Here is a 21,588-nt window from a genome sequence, read left to right on the forward strand (position 1 = left end):
TACAGTGAGGACGTGCCACGCTCGAGTGCACGCAGGAGTGTCCCATTAAAGCTTTGGACATCTCATAGGTATGTGTTTGTCCATCGTATGACTTGTACCAGCTACAGGTCAGGTGTAAGTGCTGATTACTAGTGATGATGGTCACGTATACAGCTAGAGCATGTGTTTGTGTAGTAGCAACTGTAAAAATGCATTTTATGTACAGTAGACATTACTAAAATCATGAAAAAAAAGTATTGCAATGACAAAAAATAAAAACATTTACAGTATTTTTTTTTTCACTTTTTTGTTATTAAGGACTATATTCCTCACAGGTGATAATCATTGAATGCTTGTATTCAATTCAATGTAGTGGACGTATCCTGTATTGTCTGTTAGACCAGAGTGTACCTAGACCCCTATACAACAAGTGACGTATCTTCAGATCCACTCCTAGTTGAATACAGACATGCCTATGCCCAATTTACGTGCATTTAAAAAAATTGTTTTGCGTGTTTTTATGAGTCAGGCCCATAATGTACTTACTATAATGCTTTATGTACTTTCTAAATCTGGTTGTAGATCTCATCATCCCCTTATCTTTTCGCAGAGCCCTCCTGCCAATTTCATTCATTTATGATATTCCCCTTGCAATACAATAATATAATAGATTTGGGGCGTGGCCTAGTAGCAGGAGGGGGTATGATGTCACTGGGGTGTGACCATGGTCCAGACTCATTCCTAAGCATCACACCAGCTTCTGCTTGTACTCTTATTATTTTCATCTTATTACATAAAGCACAATTTTGATACTTACAAAGGAAAAGTCTTCAGCGTTGCGACAGAGCAGCTTAGGAAATACGGCCTGTCTCTGAAATAACGCTTCCTGCTCGAAGATATTTCCGTACATGAAACCGTTCATCATAGTGGAATGGGCGTGGATGTCAATGTAGAACTCCAGACTGGTTTTCTGTTGGGACAGGAGATAATGGGTAAGCCTAAAACTTTCCACCAACCAAAGAATTTATCATTTACAGTGTTTGAAAAGCACAAAAGGAAACATCAGGTACAATTCCAAAGTTTTTTCAAGACAACACAATGACATGGATACAATAGTCTACTAATTAACTTTTAGAATAATCTCACATTGTTCATGGCTTAGAAATTTTACCGGCTAATGTTGGGAACCCACAATCTAGAATAGAGTATGTCAACGCCAATCGTAAGCTACCACCAAACGTTTATGTTTTATGGAGTAAAAAATGACCTTATTGAATTGATTAACTCTAGTCTAGAACATTTTTATTTACAAGTGTTTAATGTGAAGGATTATATATATGTTATAAATGTACAGGCCAGATGCATTAATGTACACTGCCGTGAAGTGTAACATAACAGGTAAACTATTAGTATGCTTAGTTTTCTGTCATTATCAAAACAATAAAGGGATATTTATCAAGCTATGAAATGTTTTTCCACCAAGATAAATATTTTGCCTATTTATAAAACAGTATAGTAGTATATTTTGCTACTATGATTCTGTTTTACAACACATCCATTTCACTGCAAAAGATATATTATTATGTCTTTTTAAAATAGAGAGGAATTAGGCTGAAAACTGAATCCTCTTCGCAAAAACAATTACTTTCAGTGGAATTTGCATTATTTCAACAGTTTATGTCCTTTGAGAGTTTGCTTAGATTGCGGTTTTAATTTAGCTAGATTTTATACTGGAATTTAAGATAACGTTGTTTATTTTCCAAGAGTAACATGTTTACAAAATAACTTTTCACCGCTTTGAATGAAAAGTAAGTACACAACATGGAGATGTCAAACTCAAAATTTACACAGAATATTTCAGAACTTCGTTTGAGCTGCTTTTCTTTAATTAAAAAAATGAGCTGTTCAAATATCTATATATTAATAGCATAAGTACGACTTTTATGAGTGACTTATTTCTATGATGCCGTTGTCTGAGCAGGGCACATCATATACCAAATTAAAGGTCTTGATCTGTAGATATGCAGAAAAATAATCGAATGCATTGTTTCTGAGTTATTGTGCAAAAAGTCTGCCTGCCAATGCATTACCATTGTCCTCTGGAAAAATGGGACAGTTGGCAATACCCCTGTGCACCTGCTAGTTGCCCTGGAAACTTTTGACGGTTAGTGAATTCTCCCTGTGCATCTGCTGAGTGACCTGGAACATGTGACCTGCTGAGTGGTCTGGAAACTGTGACAGTTATTTTCAGCCCTGCTGGGTGACCTGGAACATATGATCTGCTGGGTGGTCTGGAAACTGTGACAGTTATTTGCAGCCACATATATCAGCGCGGCTTGCGGGACCATGCCAGCAATGTAATGTCGATGGAAGAACTTATACATAAATTGTAGCGTGTAAAGAAATGATATAGTTCCTTTAATATAGTGATTTATAATATAGTTATTTATTCATTATACTCCATTGTTAAAATTTCTACATGTAATGTAGTGTATAAAAAAGTTATAGATTTCCATTAATAAAGTTATTTATTTATTACATTTCAGTTTAATTTAAGGTAGTTACCAGCGGGTTTCTCTAGTTTTTAAGCGCCTGCATTTAGGCATCCGTGTGTTATGTCTAACTATTAGAAAATTTACAAACATTATAAACACCAGCTGGGGAATTTGTATAGCAAAGTTCAAATATATGTGTGGTATTCAATATTTATTAAAATGCAGCAGATCAATTCAATAAGAAAATACTTGACCTCCATGGAGTAAGTACGGGAGGTGAATGACGTGACTTCTCATTATGACCCCGCCCTCTGCTGCGCAATGCAGTGAATCGCGTAATCCTGCAGTGGGGTCTGGGCCATGATGGGATTAGAAGCAATTGCACCATCATAGCCCTGACCAATTGGCAAGAATATTTGGTGGGATCCAGAAGGGTTGCCTAGAACACACCTTAAAATTTGGAAGTCTTCCAGACATTCCGGAAAAATAGGCAAATATGACTCCCCAAAAGTCTTGAGTCCTAGGCTGCATCCTAGTCAGCATATTGTATAATGAAACATTAATTTGAAAAACAAACATATGGGTCTTTGTGGAACCTAAATATTTATATATCTGATAATTACCAGGCGTAGGTATTTCACTTTGTTGTAAATACATACAGTAACTAACTTGGAAAGCTGAGCAATTGCTTGTACCGAGAGTTCGCTCCTCCACCATAGAAGCAATTAAAAATAAGATGAAGCAAAGCATGCTGGAATTAAAAGGCAGAGTGATTGTCATATAATTTGTCTGCAAAGACAAGGAGAAAGTAATAAGTTGTTAGCTGGGAACCTGGAGGATGGTGAAAGCTGTCTTTTAAAGGAGATGCAAGATACCTCCTGCTATGATATTAAACTCATCATTTTCTGCTCTGGAGGTGGAATTCAAAATGATTCAACAGATGACATCTAAAAAGTCATTTTTCTACTTAATTCCCAGAAGTGACTTTTTTTTATGCGCTTACAAGCTACGAGAGATGTTTTTTTTCCCTGTAACTCTGTAATTGCCTTGAGATCAGGTGACCCTGTGTACCTAAGAATATTCTTTTTGAGCTGGTAAAACAAAAACCAGTTTCCTTCCTTCTGTTTTGTCAACACAGAAATTGGAGGCAGACACAGCGCGGGCGAAGAGACTAACATCCACCGTTCCGCTGCATACGGCACGTTTTATGTTTTATCATGTTTTTATTTTTTGCTCATCTAAAAAAAAAAAGGCTAATAATGGTCACTGATGTAGACTCCAAGTCTTCCTCCTGTGAGACACAGGGGTGTGACTTTCACATTTTAATTGGTCACTTTGCAGCATTTTAGTTGGTTTTTTTATTGGTTTTTTTAAATAAAGTTGAAAAGATTTTGGATAAGCATAAACCAAGTGTTGAATAAAAACTCTGTTGTTCTTACAATAAACACGGTTGAAAGCAGAAAATATTTTCTATGACTTGTACTTAACCATGGTTGTAACATCCAATTCCATATTTTCCAAGTTCTATCAATCCCCATCTGAAACATGGGCAGCACAGTGGCCAAGTGGTTAGCACTTCTGCCTCACAGCACTGGGGTCAAAAGTTCGAATCCCAACCATGGCCTTATCTGTGTGGAGTTTGTATGTTATCCCCGTGTTTGCATAGGTTTCCTCTGGGTGCTCTGGTTTCCTCCCACAATCAAAAAACATACTGGTAGGTAAATTGGCTGCTATCAAAATTGACCCTAGTTTCTCTCACTCTCTCTCTCTGTGTATGTTAGGGAATTTAGACTGTAAGCTCCAATGGGGCAGGGACTGATGTGAGTGAGTTCTCTGTACAGCGCTGCGGAATTAGTGGTGCTATTTAAATAACTCATGATGACGATGGGTATCTGCAAATAAAGCGAATTGTCTTGTTGAGTCAAGTGCACCTTCAGTTATTTCTCTTGTAGTCCGGAGAAATCAAACCCCGCACAGGATGATGGGCTCCTTATACACAAACCTCTATCACAATGTGATACTCATTGTGTAAAATTGGTTTTGGAAGTAAGAGGCAAATGAAAGCATAGTCCCCAACATTATGAAACCATTGTTTAAGACAACATGGAGCTTATTTACCAAGAAAGTCTCAAACATGCTGATAAGGCTTTTGTTTAATGCAATCGTATAGATAAAAAATAAGTTATCACTGCAATTTAACATAAAAAAATGTAGCTCAGCTGCCCCAGAGTTGTAACGGTTATTTTACCACTTCGCCAGGCCAATCTTTGTAGATGTGACAGCATGCCGACTCGCTCATGAGCAGTGGTACTGAAAGACCAAAGCTTTAAGTTAGAGCTTTCACCATCACCATTTATTTATATAGCGGCACTAATTCCGCAGCGCTGTACAGAGAACTCTCACATCAGTCCCTGCCCCATTGGGGCTTACAGTCTAAATTCCCTAACACACACAGACTAGGGTCAATTTGTTAGCAGCCTATTAACCTACCAGTATGTTTTTGGAGTGTGGGAGGAAACCAGAACACCAGGAGGAAACCCACGCAAACACGGGGAGAACATACAAACTCCTCACAGATAAGGCCATGGTTGGGAATTGAACTCGTGACCTCAGTGCTGTAAGGCAGAAGTGCTAACCACTGAGTCATCGTGCTGCCTATGATGAATCTGCCCCTAAGTCTTGCAGGTATAAGGCACTACACATGAAAGCATGACATGTTCATGTGGGCTCATGGATAATTGATATTATTTGAATGTATTTTAAACCACGTAAATAAATACTAACTTATACAGAGCACAATAGCTAAACAGATACAGGGCACTGTTAGATTTTGTGCATGGAGCAGGGTAGAGTGCGGTACACATACTGCATGCTAATGAATAATCTTATTATCATACATGTGCACCTTAGGAGTGCACAGTAGAGATGGATTCACTGTTCCACTGTGTCGGAGGGGCATGTCTAGCTCAGTTTGGGAGGGGGGGGGGTCTAGCACCAACCAGGGGGCATGTCTGGCACTATTTTAATGTCATCAATCCCCCTTTCCTCGTCATGTCCCACCCAATCCCCCCCCATATTATCATATCCTCCATCAATCCCTCTAACTACCCTACCTCACTTACCAGTGACAGAGCCTGCCGGCTCTCGTTCTCTTCTCCTCCGCATGCTTACTCTGCATATGCTCTGCAACATTCTCAAGGAAGAAGAAAACATCACAGTTCCCTTCCTCTCTGAGTAGGTTTGAATTTTAGTACCCCCAGTTCATATTATGTCCCACAGTATTTCCCCCCAGATATTTTATTATACTACACAGTAGTGCCCCCAGTTCATATTATACCACACAGTAGTGCCTCCAGTTCATATTATACTACACAGTAGTGCCACCAGTTCATGTTATACCACACAGTAGTGCCCCCAGTTCATATTATGCTACACAGTAGTGCCCCCAGTTCATATTATACCACACAGTAGTGCCTCCAGTTCATATTATGCTACACAGTAGTGCCCCCAGTTCATATTATACCACACAGTAGTGCCCCCAGTTCATATAATACCACACAGTAGTGCCCCCAGTTCATATAATACCACACAGTAGTGCCCCCAGTTCATATTATACCACACAGTAGTGCCCCCAATTCATACTATACCACACAGTAGTGCCCCCAGTTCATATTATACCATATAGTAGTGCCCCCAGTTCATACTATACCACACAGTAGTGCCCCCAGTTCATATTATACCATATAGTAGTGCCCCCAGTTCATACTATACCACACAGTAGTGTCCCCAGTTCATATTATACCACACAGAGTGCCCCCATTTCATATTATGCCACACAGAGCGCCCCCAGTTCATATTATACCACACAGAGCGCCCCCAGTTCATATTATACCACACAGTAGTGCCCCCAGTTTATATTATACCACACAGAGTGCCCCCAGTTCATATTATGCCACATAGAGCGCCCCCAGTTCATATTATACCACACAGTACTGCCCCCAGTTCATATTATACCACGCAGAGTGCCCCCAGTTCATATTATGCCACACAGAGCGCCCCCAGTTCATATTATACCACACAGTACTGCCCCCAGTTCATATTATGCCACACAGAGCGCCCCCAGTTCATATTGTACCACACAGTTGTGCCCCCAGTTCATAATATACCACACAGTAATGCCCCCAGTTTATATTATACCACATAGTAGTGCCATTGGGACGGTGTGTTTTATATAACACATGTACAACTCAGTGCACTGCCCTGTCCCAAGCTCTTCCAGATAATTATGGTGAGAATTGAAGGGGAGGGTGCCGCTGCATCGTAATATATGCATAAATTAAAACAAACATTACCATGTGTGCGGCCCACATGTTACGTGTACATTTTGGACGCAACTGTAATTGACCACCATTATGTCTTATTAATTTGTTACACTTATCACTATACTTAAATATATTTACAAAGCTGTAGCCTTGAAAATCCTTGTGCCGGATTCTGCTATAAGTATTATTTCTTTATTACCTTTGACATTAGCCGACTGAGTTTGTACTTCTGGCCCTTAATATCTCAGACATTTTCCTCTTTTGTTACTATGTCCTTCTCTGTTGTAGAGAACTGGTTAAATCGTGCTCTTTATACGTGACCCACTAATCTGCGCGGCCTTCTCTAGTTTTATATTGTCATGAAAATAATGCATTATGACATATTAAATGGAAAGCCGGCTGCTGATTCAATAATTATTCCCTGGAACTATTTGTTAGGAGGCTTCTGTGTTCTTATTTGTGCACAAACATTACCCCAGTACTTCCAGACAATTCTATTACTCCTACAACTGCAATACCATATTTAGGTAATAAATTTAATCTTGGTAAGTGTTATCGTAAGACACAGCACAATAAGGTTACGAATGGAGGTCACTGCTCAGGGACATCCATTTATCTAGATAAGGAATATAACATTAAACTGTCTGCTCTATAGACGTAGTATAATTATAGAATATACTGAAACCAGTCAAATGATCTGTCTGGGCTGAAAGGAGATGTTACGCTGTTGGTTAAAAGATCGAACCCGTCAGAACCATTCGGCCGAATTAACATCCCCATCCCCTGTTTGTTTGCCGTATGGTTTTCAGCCGAGCAGCCTATATAATGAAGGATGAGATATGACAACATCAGTAGAACCAATCTTTTACGCAGTCCCTTACCATCTTCTGATAGTGGTTTATTAGCATCTTATCACACAGTATCTGCGATATACAGTACAATATATTTACTAGGTAATCACCATTGTGCATCAAGAATTCACACCTTCATAACTGCCAATGATTATATACAGCTTTAACAGTTGTTTTTACCAAAAAGTCCCCAAATCTGATCGTTATCCCTAAATGTTGATAATTTTGCAGGTTTTTTTAATACCCTAAAATTGGATCAACTCGAACGATTCTACCAGGCATGTGAAAAACGCAGAGAAAATGCATTGAAAGCAATAAGATTATGTTATTGATTTTTTTTTGCCTAAGCACTTTAACACATTTCCTTCAGTATATTATTACATTATTGATGCCACCTCAACGTAAAATAGGAACAGGAAAATACATCTGAAAGGGTTCAAATCAACTACTAAGCTCATCATATGGTAAAGTCCCCTGATGACTGTCACGGACTCAGATTGTGGTTCCATCATTTGAATATAACAATTACAATTCCGCATTTTCAATAATTGAGGAATTTATTTATCTATACAGGGTAGAAGAAGGATAGGCAGCCTGACAGACGTGAGGAGGGGGTAGGCTGACAAATTTTAGCCCGGGGGGGCAAAGACTTGACTCAGCAGCCTATTTTAAAGAGAAAAAAATTCAGGTGGCCTAGTGATCCAGTCCAAGGTAGCCCACTATGGGACCGGTCCTCGGGGCAGATGCCTGATTGGTTGCACAGAGCACCGTATTATTAAATAAGTCTGGTGTAGGGAATTTAGGACATTGTGCCTCAAAATTTCTAATATCAGGTCTACCACATCCACTCCCATCCGCTACCAAAATTTGTAATTTTGACATAACTCCTCCTCCCCAAACATATGGTAAAAGTCCATTTAATAATATTTATAACTATTTTCAAATGCTGTACAGTTTTATTTGTTTATTTTATTGTTAACATATATATTTGCAGTACTAAGTGACCCATTGCTTGCACTCCCCGTCCCCTCTGTTTCTAGGATTCTGGGTGTAACTGGTGCAGAAGGAAAAGGTGCTGTAACCTATAGCAACACAATATTAGCTTTCATTTTCTAGACTATACGTAAAAAAAAAAAAAGAAAGGTGAAATCTGATTGGTTGCTCTAGGTGTCTTTTATGCAATGCCGGCATTTATTGGTTAGATTTTCTTCAGAGCAGAAAGGACACTCTGCCTTTCCCACAGCAGTTGCACCTTGCGTTCCTATAGACAATTTCCACTACGTGAAGCTCGTCAGCGCTTGAATTGTAGGTATTTTGTGAGCTTTATGGCAGGAGATATCTTCAGTCCCGACAACCGGATGACCCTAAGGGTTCGGTTCCTTATCACTTCAAAATCCCATATGTCTTTGTATCTGCAGGCACTGCGCCAGAAAGAAATACATTACTTATCTTTATTATCAACATAAAATCTCTCCATTCATTTATTCAGGAGAAAAGCTATCTCAGAAACTGCTATTCAGTCGCTGTCCTTAGGCAGATATTTGAGGCTGTCTGAGAGCTTTTCATAAAAAAAAAAAAAAAAGCAAGTTAAAGACTTCATAATGTTCCATCCAGGCGAACTTTTCTATAAAGCAAAGTTTTAAGCTTACCATTTCAGACATGGACGACGGGGATATCTATGGTAAAAGTAATGCGGTGCCTTATTTATAGAATGTCCAAGGAGTTATTGTTCGGTGTGCACCCATAGAGACTTCAGACTGCTGATACTTTGCCAAGCACTCGGCTTGCAGAGGAATAAAAAGACGGAACTATAGTCGGACACTGGATCTTAGCATAATGGTCAAGTTTCATCAGGGCATGTATCTGCCAACTCTGAGCGTATCGTGTGCAAAATCACCCAGTGCATGCCCAAAACTGGACCATACGCCAGTAACGCAGCTGTATTCTAGTACAATTTCGGGCAGTAAACGGGGCTAGAAAGGGTCGTTTCGCCATAGTCAATTTGCAGTATGAGCGTGCCAAACTCAAGTGCGCGGAGCCACGTCCAAATCAAGCTCTGGGCATCGCAAAGGTACTTGTTTTTCTGTCGTATCTGAGCTACAGGGCTAGTTTAGTCCTAGGTACTAGTGACGACAGTCTTGTGTGCATGCTATAACATATGTTTGCAATTGTCAAATATATTTTATGTTCAGTAGACACTAAGATGACGTTATCTATTGTGGACAACTTGTTAAATCACGCAAAAACCGCAATCCCCATAGAAACCTATAGGCACTGGTTGTGTCAGTGGAATATCAGAGAATTCTGCTGCGATCCTTTAAAGTTAAATTACTTTAATCCTCAATATTCTGGTTTGGGGGATTTTATGCAAAAACTACAATGATAAACAGGCCCCTAAGACTAAGGGCAGAAGGAGCAATATCCAGCTAGAATACCTGCCTCTGGGGTTGGAATCACTACTAAAGGACTAAGGACTAGATTTGCTAAACTGCGGGTTTGAAAAAGTGGAGATCTTCCCTATAGCAGCCAATCAGATTCTAGCTGTCATTTTGTAGAATATACTACATAAATGATAACTAGAATCTGATTGGTTGCTATAGACAACATCTCCACTTTTTCAAACCCGTAGTTTAGTAAATATACCCCTATGTGCAATTTATGTTTATTTGTGCTCAGATATAGTTATAGTTTTATAAGCCAAAAAAGAGCGTAAGTGCACCTTGGCAACACCATGTTACCCTATAGGGGGTAGGGAATATATAGACATTTTTAGAGTTGGTTTAGCTAAATTGCAGTGTAAAATAAAGCTGTTCAGTATTTGTGTGCTAAATGCAAGGGCAGCCAGTGTTTTCCCTGCATGCAAAAAAATAATAAATAAATGCATTTGCACCTTTTGCAGTGCAGCACGGTGTGTCCAGGGGGAACTTTGCACCATTTTATTTGTGGTTGCATTTACTTTAAATGAGAGCTGTTATTTCTCAAGCACCATTTTGCATAATTTGCTCAAAAAACAGAAACCAGCTTTTCGAATTAACTTTTCATTCCTCCTCCTAAATCCACAACGAGCTCCCAGAAGGCTGCTGAACCTGTTAGTGTTTTATTTGCGATATCAAACATACATAAAATGAATTAGCCCTATCACGGAAAAAAAAAACCACAAGAGCGCTTCTAAATGTAAACTAAGGGCACTTGGAGCACAAAGGTTGGAGAAAGGTTTTTATTTTGTATATATATAAAACTTCTTTTAAAATAAGATCTAGAAAAGAAAAAAAAAGAAAAGAAATCGATATTGTACATTTTATCTAAACCGCAGTTGAAGATGGCAGGATTGCAGAGACAAGGTTTAAAACCAATGCAATCAATGCCTCATATACACTGTCATCTATCTTGTTTTATAGGATTCATCAAAAGCTTTACAGTTTAACGGAAAGCAGACAAATGCGGCTCGGAGCTCAGGCACACTGATTCATGTAGAAACTTCCACCAGGTTGAGGCTGCTCTTTCTCTTTGTCCTTGAGACTGTAAAGCTGAGAAGTTAACAGTTATGCAACCGGCAGCGGCTGAGGCCAAAAGAACACACGGCAGATGGCAGGAGTTACAGATCGAGGGAGACATGCGGGTTCCAGAGGAAGAGAAATGGCGTTCTATGCTAAAATATTAAAGCAAGGTGCTAAATCAAGCAGGGCAGGTGATAACATCTGCAGATTTCCAGAAAGATATGCTGGAAGAGAAAAACACTATAGTTTCAGAGGAGGCTATAGAGAGCCTGGCTTCAAGGAATAATTAAAAGGAAACCGCCATGAATTCAATAAGCCAATAATAGATTATCACAAAAATACATATTATAAATGGATAAGGATACACAGCAGACCACTATTATCTGTAACGCTCAGTACACAGACCATACATGTTTTTAGAGGTTATGATGAATGTTGGGAGGTATGACCCTTTCACCCCCTGAGCAGCAGTGAAGGGGTGCAGCACACACCTCTCAGTGCTGCGCTTGGCAGTGTATGTGAGATTTAAGGGGTGGGGAGGAAGGTTAAGGGTGGATTAGTGCCTCAGAAATGCTAGGCAGCGTCCAGGGGTGTGACCACTGTAAAATGATCACACCCCCATTTTGAAGTGGCGCCATTTGGAGATTCTTTAAATTTGGGAGGTATGCTGATGTCAGATTTTATAATGGATGCATGCACTCAGTATTAACTGAATCGACCACTGGTCTAAAATGTATGAAGATAATGAGTGACATGTCTATTGGGTATACCTGACTGTCAGCAAGTTTCTTTCGACCCAATGGCTTGAATTTATCAGATAACGGAGTCGACAAGGTTCCAAAAGTCAAGAACAGATATGCTGGCTCATGCGACTTCAAAGTGTTCCATAGTTGCTGCAAACTATCAAGAAATAAGTATCTAAGTAGTTCATTCCATCACACCTGACTCATGTTTGATGGTAATGAAATCTGAGGACTATGGAGGCCACTGCCATATTTAGGTATCCCTTTTTAATCACTCCTGTCCCCCATGGATAACAGCTATCATCCACAAGCACAACTAGATAGCCGACTCTCCGATTCAGGCAACAGTGCGGTCTTCAGGGTGTATCTCCTAACTATATACATGAGGGACCAGCCTTATGGCATGAAGCATGATTTTAGGATAGCACCATTTGTAGATGGAATCACTGCTGCCATGGATGGGTGTACTTGATCTCAGTGATGTTATGTTCAAACACTGTTTACCAATTGATGAGATGTATAACATGGAACGACATTTTACACCATTATTTTGCCTTAAGTGGTTTCCATTCTTCACCATAGTCTTGCCCTCCCCACCAGCAGGAAACAGCATGAACTGAGATTAGACCAGGATACCTTTGCCAGTGTTTGGTTATTGTGTTCCTTAGCCCACTGCAACATTGTCTTCATCACCCTTTTTGGAGATAGGAGTTGAACTCGGTTGGGTCATTAGCTGTCACAACCCATGCATAACCAGGTACAACAAGTGGTGCACTCTGATCTCCCTGATCAGGCATCACTAACGCTATGAACCTGTTTTATCAATGGTCTCCTTCTCATCAGAGGATGGACAGTGGAGGATTTTTCGAGTGGTTATTAATTATTTATATACTGCCATGCACAAAATACCCAGTAACATATTATTTGATACAAGTATCTGGGAAATCAGACATCCACTATCATGCCATGAATACGTTGCTTACATATTTGTCAGGTCTACTCTCTCCCTACACACACACACACACACACACACACACACACACACACACACACTAAATATGCCCCAACCACACCCATGTTCCTGATCTTTCAAGGTCCAAATTAGGATAGTCCCACCAAAATGGGGCTATTGGGATATAGGTTGTGTTTAGGCAACAGGAGCACTTTAAAAAAGCTCAGAAGAGAGGTGGAGCTCTTGACTTGCATCCCCAACCCAGCCCCCTATCCTGCAGTTCCTCCCAGTAAACAGCTACGATTCACTTCGGATAGTTAAGTTGAACAGATTTCACTGCAATACATTCTGTCCTGATGCAAAAGAGTTAATGTAAAAAAGTAATCTAACTAAGCACTAAACGTGAATACTCAATGTCCTTCTCTTTCCTGATTATCCAGGTGCTGGAACAGATGGTATGTCTTCTAACATCTGCAATGTTTGGTAGCTGGTATCATTCCCCATAGATCGCCCTTGCTCTTTTACATTCTCTGCTTCAAATAAAGGTTTCTTCATCAGCTGTGACAACCCAGGTGACAGGATATGTCGGAGACTTAATGTATGGTTTCAGATTTACAGTTAATGGACAGTAAAACGTTATTTTCCAGTAAAGGTTTATTAAAGGCCTAATGCATGGTAATATGGGCTTCCAGTTCCACATTCCATTAAAAAAATATATTTTAGGTTTGTCTACAGCTGAAAGGATCTGAAAGCAGGAACCCAGCACTACACCACTGTTGGATGAGAAGATATACAAATATGCGATAAGAGTGCGGTGGACGAAAGGAGAAGAGGGAGAAATCTCTAATAGTTGTCTTTATTACGCTCATTGTGTGATTTTATACTTTTTTTTCTTCCTTTTCCACCTTTCTTCCATTACCTTCCATTTGTATATTTGTATTAAAGGCCTGCTCATTATAAGTTATATTAGTTATAAATATATTATAACAAAAAGCTAACGTTGCAAACTGAATTAAAGAGGCATACGACTAGTGTAAGAGTCAATTTTCGCTGATGTGCCAGCTATATCCATATACACGTCTTTTTCAGACTTCTGTACCTAAATTAGCATAAAATGTAGCTTACTATGCACAGCCACTAACACTACTGAGCTCTAAAACCCAAAATAACACGGCGTGCATACCATTATGTTGAATTTACAAGACTGTCAGGCATTTTTGAGAGCCGACAAACAGGTGTATCCATAAAGATCTATATAAAACGCCCAATAAGGGACAATAGGAAAGGCAAGAAGGACAGAGGGATTTGGGTCCAAAAGACTCACAAAAAGGAGGTATGCTACTGCTGTCTGTGTATAATTGGCAGAAACTAATATGTAGTAAACAGATCCTCAACCACTGTGTCTGTGAATTACAATAAGTAACGAATTTCCATATGAGATGCAGAGCAAAGAATGCAGACCTAGGTGATTTATATACTTGCTCTGCTTATTCCCTTGCCATAAAAATCCTCATTGTCAAGTTACAGAAGTGAGGGTGAGGAATGCAATGTCTCCCAATGAGAAAGAAAAGAGTTTTGCCAATGTATGAAAGCTATAATTACTGAACATTCTAAACAATCAATTAGAATCTGTTCCTCTTCTTATAGGTATTCTGCACTTGACCAACCATTTTTTGAGCTATGGACTAGAAGGGCAGGTGAAGGGTTAGGCTGGGCTGGGGTCAGGGGGGCATTTGCCCTCCGGACCAGTCCCATAGTGGGCTACCTTGGGCTGAGTCACTGAGCCACCTGCATTTTTTTCCCCTTTAAAATGTTCCTAATAGGCTACTGAGTCGAGGCTTGCTTTCTGGTTTGCCAGCCCTCCCCTGGAGGAGATCAAGGCAACGGTGTTGTACTACAGGAATCAATGAGACAAGAGCATCTGCATGTTTTAGCAACTGTGTGGCTGCTATTATATAACTGCAGGACTTCATGAGAGCAGTCCTTGATGAAATGTGAGGGTGAATTCTTGTTATAGGGACTGTCTGCTTTCCCAGCAGGGCTTCTGATTCAAGCCCTGCACAACCAAGAGGCTTGACAGGTAGAGGGACATTTTACTAACGCTGGGAAATCCAAAATAATTTAAATTTAGGTTTATTCATAAATACTTACCTCCATGCCAACTTTGTGACTCCCCATTCTGGGAAATCCCGGTCAAGTGACTAGTGCGTTTTCAGGGTGAAAATGACGCAACTTGCACCAAGCAGTTTCAACTACATCACTAGGAAGTGGGCAGGATGTGGGAGGGTGGCCTGCTTACATGGAAGTCTGGGAGTGATACCTGGAATTTGGGACTTGCCTGGTCATCCCGGGAAAATGTTCAAGTATGGATACTTCTTACATACCTTGAGTCACAAAGAACAAATCCAGAACATTTCCCTTTTCTGGGACACCACTCCAAATTTCAGTCAATAATGGATATGCAAGATCAGAACGGCCCCAAGAAATCTGTACTATTCCATGGTATACCAATATGTAGGGTTATGAGGTTCTCTGTCCAGTGAGGGATATAGTCAGGGGAAAACGGAGGATTTGCAGAGGGGGGTTTCCACACCACGCCACCAGTGCGCGTGGCCAGAATGTGAGGGTGCGTGGCTATAATTTTAGAGAGTGCTTGGCTGCTCTCCAACTCTCCCTATCCCCATAATATACATGGGCAATGCTGCGTGCACTACTGTTAGGTGCACGGAGCTCTCTCTTTTCGAGCAGAGCCGTGTGAAGCGGGAGCAGAATCAAGCCACCTGAATTATACAGTGCCCCAGGCTTGGAGGGGGTTTCCAGCCACTAGACCCCCCCCCCCCTCGGTTTGCCTATGATAGTAATACACTGAAATTTTATAGGAAAACAGAAAAAAACTGTACATGATAAATATACAGTGCTGAAAATAGAACATATCTTCTCAATTTGCCACTTCTTCAGCACCTTTCCTTTCTGGTTATCTTGTGTGCTGGCTAAACATTCACATAAGATACTTACAAGGCCAACCCATGACTTGTAGTCCACAGGCTGGGAGCATAAATAGATGAAAAATAATTAGCTGTCACTGGTTTGGCTATAGAAAGACAAAGCAGCCTGGAATGGCCTGTGGTCAGGTGTCCTACTTAATAATGCACAGCATACGGGGGATATTTAGTGATAAAATCAAACATCAGGAAGGAGCAAAGTAGCAGAACAAGTTGCTTTTTCATGATGAACAGACTGGTACTATTGTCTTCATATAACGAATACAATCTCTATTTTTAATCATGTACAACAGACATTCCTATAATTGTAGTTGGAAACATTTAACTTTGCCCTGTTTTACTAAAGGCTCTCCTCCAAATCACTAACTAAGAACCCACAGGATCCCATCACTTTTCCTATGGGAGTTTTGACTCTCCTGAAAACAAAATGTGACTGTTGCGGTGTGTGTATAATTGAGCAGCAATGCAAACATTTCAGACCTGGTTCTAATTGGAACGCAACTCGTACGCAAGTTGCGGTTTAAGAAAAGAGCACGGAACTTGAGTGTAGTTCCAACCGTATTCAAATCCAAGTGATCTCAAGATGCGTTTCCATTTGAATCTGGGTGAACGGAACCTGTTGTATGTTAAAAGACAAAACAGACTGCAGTATATGCACAAACATATGTGCAATATAAGGTGACATCAGAACGCATACAAAAATAACAGTATAATCATTAATAAAAATTAGGTTGGTTTACATTTTTTTAAATATTTTTTCTACTTTAAATACATAAATCAAGATGTGTTTTTATGGTCTATCCTATTTGCATACACATGTTCTGTGCTAGCTAGTGGCATGCATACGGGTACTTTTCCAAACAAAGACTATGCCGCACCAGTCATCACTATCAGTCGGCACTGACACCTGCCCTGTAGTCAGGGCCGGATTAAGGGAATGGAGGCCCCTGGACTAAGGGGGCCACCATTCCCCCGTGAAGACCCCCCCCTTGAGATCCGCCCCCCCCCCTGTGATCTGCCCGCCACCCTTCCCCAAGCACTTACCTTTTTCTGCTCTCCTCCTGTCACTGTAGTCCTTCCATGGTGCGTTGTATGCTCCTTGCTGAGGAGATCCTGTGAGAGCGAGACTCACGAGATCTGCTCAGTAAGGAGATTACTGAGCGCCGCGGAAAGACTACAGTGACAGTGCTCAGCAGCATTGATCGGGCCGTGGGCGCCCCCACCCCCGCACCGATCAATAATGCCGCTGAGCACTGTCAAGGGCCCCCTGGATGCCCGAGGCCCCTGGGCTGTAGCCCAGTTAGACCTCGGGTTAATCCGGCCCTGCCTGTAGTTGGTGCATATGATATGGCTGAAACAAGTGTACTTAAGAGAAACACCCAGGACTTGAAACGTCCGCACCTGCATCGGCATGCCCTTACTGTACATTGTCTACATCCGTCCGCCCCTTCCCACTCCACTCTTCAAGTCGTAGGCAGGCATGTAATTTGAGTTCAGACATGAATTGCATATAATTGCGTTCATTGTCGTAAGGTCAATGCCTGAGCATACGCAAAGCTATTTCATGCAAGAAACAAAATTACTTACATCCAAACATTAATCAAGCCCAGAGGCAGACTGGAATGGGTGACAGGGGGGCATCTGCCCCCAGGCCGATCTCATAGTGGGCTACCTTGGGCTGCATTTTATTTCCTTTGAAAAGTTCCCCCTGGGCTAATAGTTTGCCAGCGCTCCCCTGATCAGGCCTTTCATGTATACCCGCAAGAGTGTTAATGCGCCATTTGCCTATGCGGGTACTAAAGTGCTCATTCGGGTCAGAATGGTCATAGTTCTGCATTTAGGGCCTTCATTCATTAAGGATCTTAAATGAAGAGGATTCTTATTTCAGTCTCCTGGACAGTCTCCTGGACAAAACCATGTTACAATGCAAGGGGTGCAAATTAGTATTCTGTTTTGCACATAAGTTAAACACTGACTGTTTTTTCATGTAACACACATATATCAACTTTAAATTTCAGTGTACAAATAAACTATCAAGTATTTGTGTGCTACATGAAAAAACAGTCAGTATTTAACTTATGTGCAAAACAGAACACTCATTTGCACCCCTTGCATTGTAACCTGTCCAAATCAGCCAATTAACAGGAACAATACCACATCCTTGTATATTATTTTTCACCAAACATGTAATCCACATCATTTTTAAATCTGTTATTGCTGATGCCAACTTTTTCTGGTAGGATATTCTATAAGTTTATTACACCCATCTTGGAGAAACCTTTACTGAAAAACTGTGTATTTCCCTGTAATTATTTGTAATCAATATCTTACCCTCACTTTGTATAGGTGTTTAGTATTCTTACTCTTTTATTTATTATACCCTTCAGATTTCAGCTTTTGCCGTTAACAATAATGTCATCAACACTAGCTCTCTAATCGGCCATTGTCATGAACTCTTATTACTTTGGTGTTAGTTTTCGTTAAACAGAACCGGTCACCAGATTACATGTTGGCTTTTTGCTTGCTTATGACATAGTGGACAAAGAAAGAAAAAAGCTCTTTCCCCGTACTGTTGTTCACTCGGAAGGGAACATGTAGTAGAGTGTGCTCTCAAGGTAATTTCTTTACTAACGTTAGTCAGGCGGTCACCATACGGTATGCTATCTCCTGGGCTAGCTCCCTCTATAGTTCACAGTCCTCCTTATTTAAAGTAGAAACCAGATCAGGAGAGCATAGGCAGAAAATAAGGTTATTTTAAAGGACTTGTCATATACCTCTCTGTAAGATTATGTCCCCCGGATGCAGAGCTCGTGAAGAAGACAAGAGAATGGCACTCACCCATCCAGCGATCCAGCGTAGGTAAGTGCTTCTTTCTGATAGCATACCCTGGAGTTGGTGATAGTGAATTCAGAAGCGATTCGCTGACAGCCAATCAGTGGTCAGGGTGGTGAGCCAGTCAGGGCTCACCACTGGGCATTTAAATTTTGGCACAGAGGATAGCTAATCAATGCTTGCCGCGTCATCGCCCAGAGCCCTCATATTTAGCTGTCACATGATTCGTAAGTGCAGTCCAATATCAGAGAGAGACCTGCGAGGAGCTCCGGAGAAGAGTCAGCTCGATCAAGACAGAAGAGTTGGCGAGATCAAGCCACAAATGTTCCCATGGATGATTGAAGAAGGCGACGATGGAGAGCCGAAGAACTGTGGGCTCAACAAAGAAGTCTAATGTCATCCATAAAAGAAGCAGCAGACAGATGGCATTAAATTATCACGGTTCCCCCCTACTGCCAACAAAAGCTGTTGGAGTCAGTTACCACCCTTGGGTGACCCTATTCCAGGCCAAGGCCTGAACTCTCTTTTCTAATACACTTTGGGTACAAGGCTCATGGCACCTTGAAGGCAATTGGTCCCTGCAGCACTAGTGGGCACAAGGCCCAGGGTGCTTAGGTCTTGTAGGTTTATTTTATTTCTTCATTGGATGCATCTTATCCCAAGTAACTTCAAGATTAACTTGTGGCCTGTGGAGACCAGTTTGACACTAGGCCTGGCAACATTTAGGAGACAACCCTGTCATTGTGCAACCGTGACCAGTCTGATCCCATTTGCACATTTTATCTCAGGTGGCCATTGTGTGGTGGTTCCCCATAGACCTGTGAATATATATCTGCATTGTTCACTTGTCCTCAATCGTCAGGCTCCCATTAAAGGAAGGCTTTAGAGGTGCTTCCTGGTTATAGAATCCAGCAGTCGGGCCCCATTTAAAGGCTTTTGGTATCTGTTATTGTACTTGTGTTTATTCTGTGGGTCAGTACAAATGGTAGGTGTACTGATCATGATCAGCTAAGAGCTCTGTGTGCGTCTGTCAATTCCCATAGGCGTCTCACCTCAATTATCCCTTGATTTCAAGCGGTCAATGACTCAAATGACCATGTTGTCATGAAAATAGTAGATCTCTGGCATGTTTTACCATGCAATAACTTTTAAATAAAGCATCTTTGAACGGGCTGTATCAATAATCCTGAGAATGCAGCCAATCAATTCTCCAGGAAACAGTGAGATACTTCATGAAGTATTTTGTGGGCTTAATCCTGATACTAATTCTCCTGAAAATGTAGCCTATGAATTTACTAGGAACCAGTAACATCACTAAGGTACAAAGTGCCCTACTTACTGCCTCATGACTAAAGGTTCAGTATACAAAACAGATGCCACAGCTGTGTGCAGCAGACTCTCTTACATGACCCCTTTCATTGGGTACAAGATGCTCTGTTCCCAAACTTCTTACTTAATGTATAATTGCAGTTAACGATGCTGAATTAACTAATTGATGTGAAGGGTGGTTGTTTAAAAAACACCAATTAATTCAGTGCACGCAACTGCAATAGTAAATTAAGTGAGGAGTTCAGAAGCAGAGTATTTTGTACTTGTTAGAACGGGTATGTTGGAGGGTCTTGCAAAAATTTAATGAATGAATCATTACCTGCTTTAAATGCCCTTTTAAAGACTGAGGGCTAGATTTACTAAGCTGCGGGTTTGAAAAAGTGGGGATGTTGCCAATAGCAACCAATCAGATTCTAGCTGTCATTTTGTAAAAGGTACTAAATAAATGAAAGCTAGAATCTGATTGGTTGCTATAGGCAACATCCCCACTTTTTCAAACCCGCAGCTTAGTAAATCTAGCCCTGAATGTGCTTTTCCATTCTAAATTAAGAAGCATTGCTTACTCAATGGTCTACATATATGTACATCCATTTCTTTTTGGATACAGAGTAAAAATAGAAGCACAGGGGGAAGGATATTTAGCTATGCAGAAAAAAAAAATTTGAACGTTCCGTGACTTCAGGCAGAAGGGAGCTGTCAGTGAAAATCATACCTCTTACCAGCCAAAATTGAAAATATTGTTTAAAAATACTTTAAAGTGTCAGATTGACGTAAAAAAAGCATCAATCACCTAGTAGCACTAGTTCACTTTCGTCCAGAGGAAATTTCACTTTTCAAACGCAGCGTTTTCCTGTGATAGAAGCACAGATAACATTGTTTTCATCTACATAGAGATTAAAATAGACTATAACAGATAGCGCTTTTTTAAAAAAAAAAAAAAAAAGAATTTTTGCTGAGGATTTTTGCCTTGTTATCTGGGCATTTTGAAAACAAAAGCTCCAGAAATCCCCAGTTGGTGAATTAGTAAGTATGTGTGTTTTCATAGTTATACTGCTGGCAATACGTTTGAAATTTATTTTCATTTTGCTCTCAGTCTTAAGTGATTCTGTGTGAAACATACTGACACATTTTTTTTAGTCACTCAATGCCTTGTTGGCTGACAAATAGATGAAACTTTTCTATTCTTTATATTCCTTTCTTCTGGAGAAGCTCATAATTTGATAGATGAAATGTCACAAATAATTAGATTCTGTCTTCCGCCCTGGATTTATGATTATATTTTTTTTCTAGAAGCAATGAAGCAATGTGCCAACATGTGTGTTCTCCAGATCTTTTAAGGGATCCCTCTGGATATGAATTTTGTATTAAGAAAATTCCCACATGAACCTGATACACAGTATGTTATCTTTTGAACCAAACTCGCTATTATTTTGGTTTGATTGCATAACAACTTAAATAACCTAAGCATTACTGGCAGTGCCGTAACTTAAAATTCTAGCGCCTGGGGCGAGAATGTCAAATGCCGCCCCCCTAGACCTCAATTTTAACCAAATGAACCTAAAATATTCCTAAACTGCGCTCCCTTT

General features: G+C 40.5%; 1 protein-coding gene across 4 annotated transcripts in view; it reads right to left on the minus strand.

Moving 5' to 3' along the window:
• LOC142099006 (cytosolic carboxypeptidase 6-like) overlaps nucleotides 1-21,588 on the minus strand; it is a 1,251,957-nt gene that overhangs the window by 120,238 nt on the left and 1,110,131 nt on the right. For all 4 annotated transcript variants that reach the window (XM_075182041.1, XM_075182040.1, XM_075182043.1 and 1 more), the window contains one exon: nucleotides 797-949. In XM_075182041.1, coding sequence (XP_075038142.1) covers nucleotides 797-949 — 153 coding nt within the window. The remainder of the gene's footprint in view (nucleotides 1-796; nucleotides 950-21,588) is intronic.

The sequence above is a fragment of the Mixophyes fleayi genome, chromosome 8 (assembly GCF_038048845.1).
Source record: "Mixophyes fleayi isolate aMixFle1 chromosome 8, aMixFle1.hap1, whole genome shotgun sequence".
NCBI lineage: Eukaryota > Metazoa > Chordata > Amphibia > Anura > Limnodynastidae > Mixophyes > Mixophyes fleayi.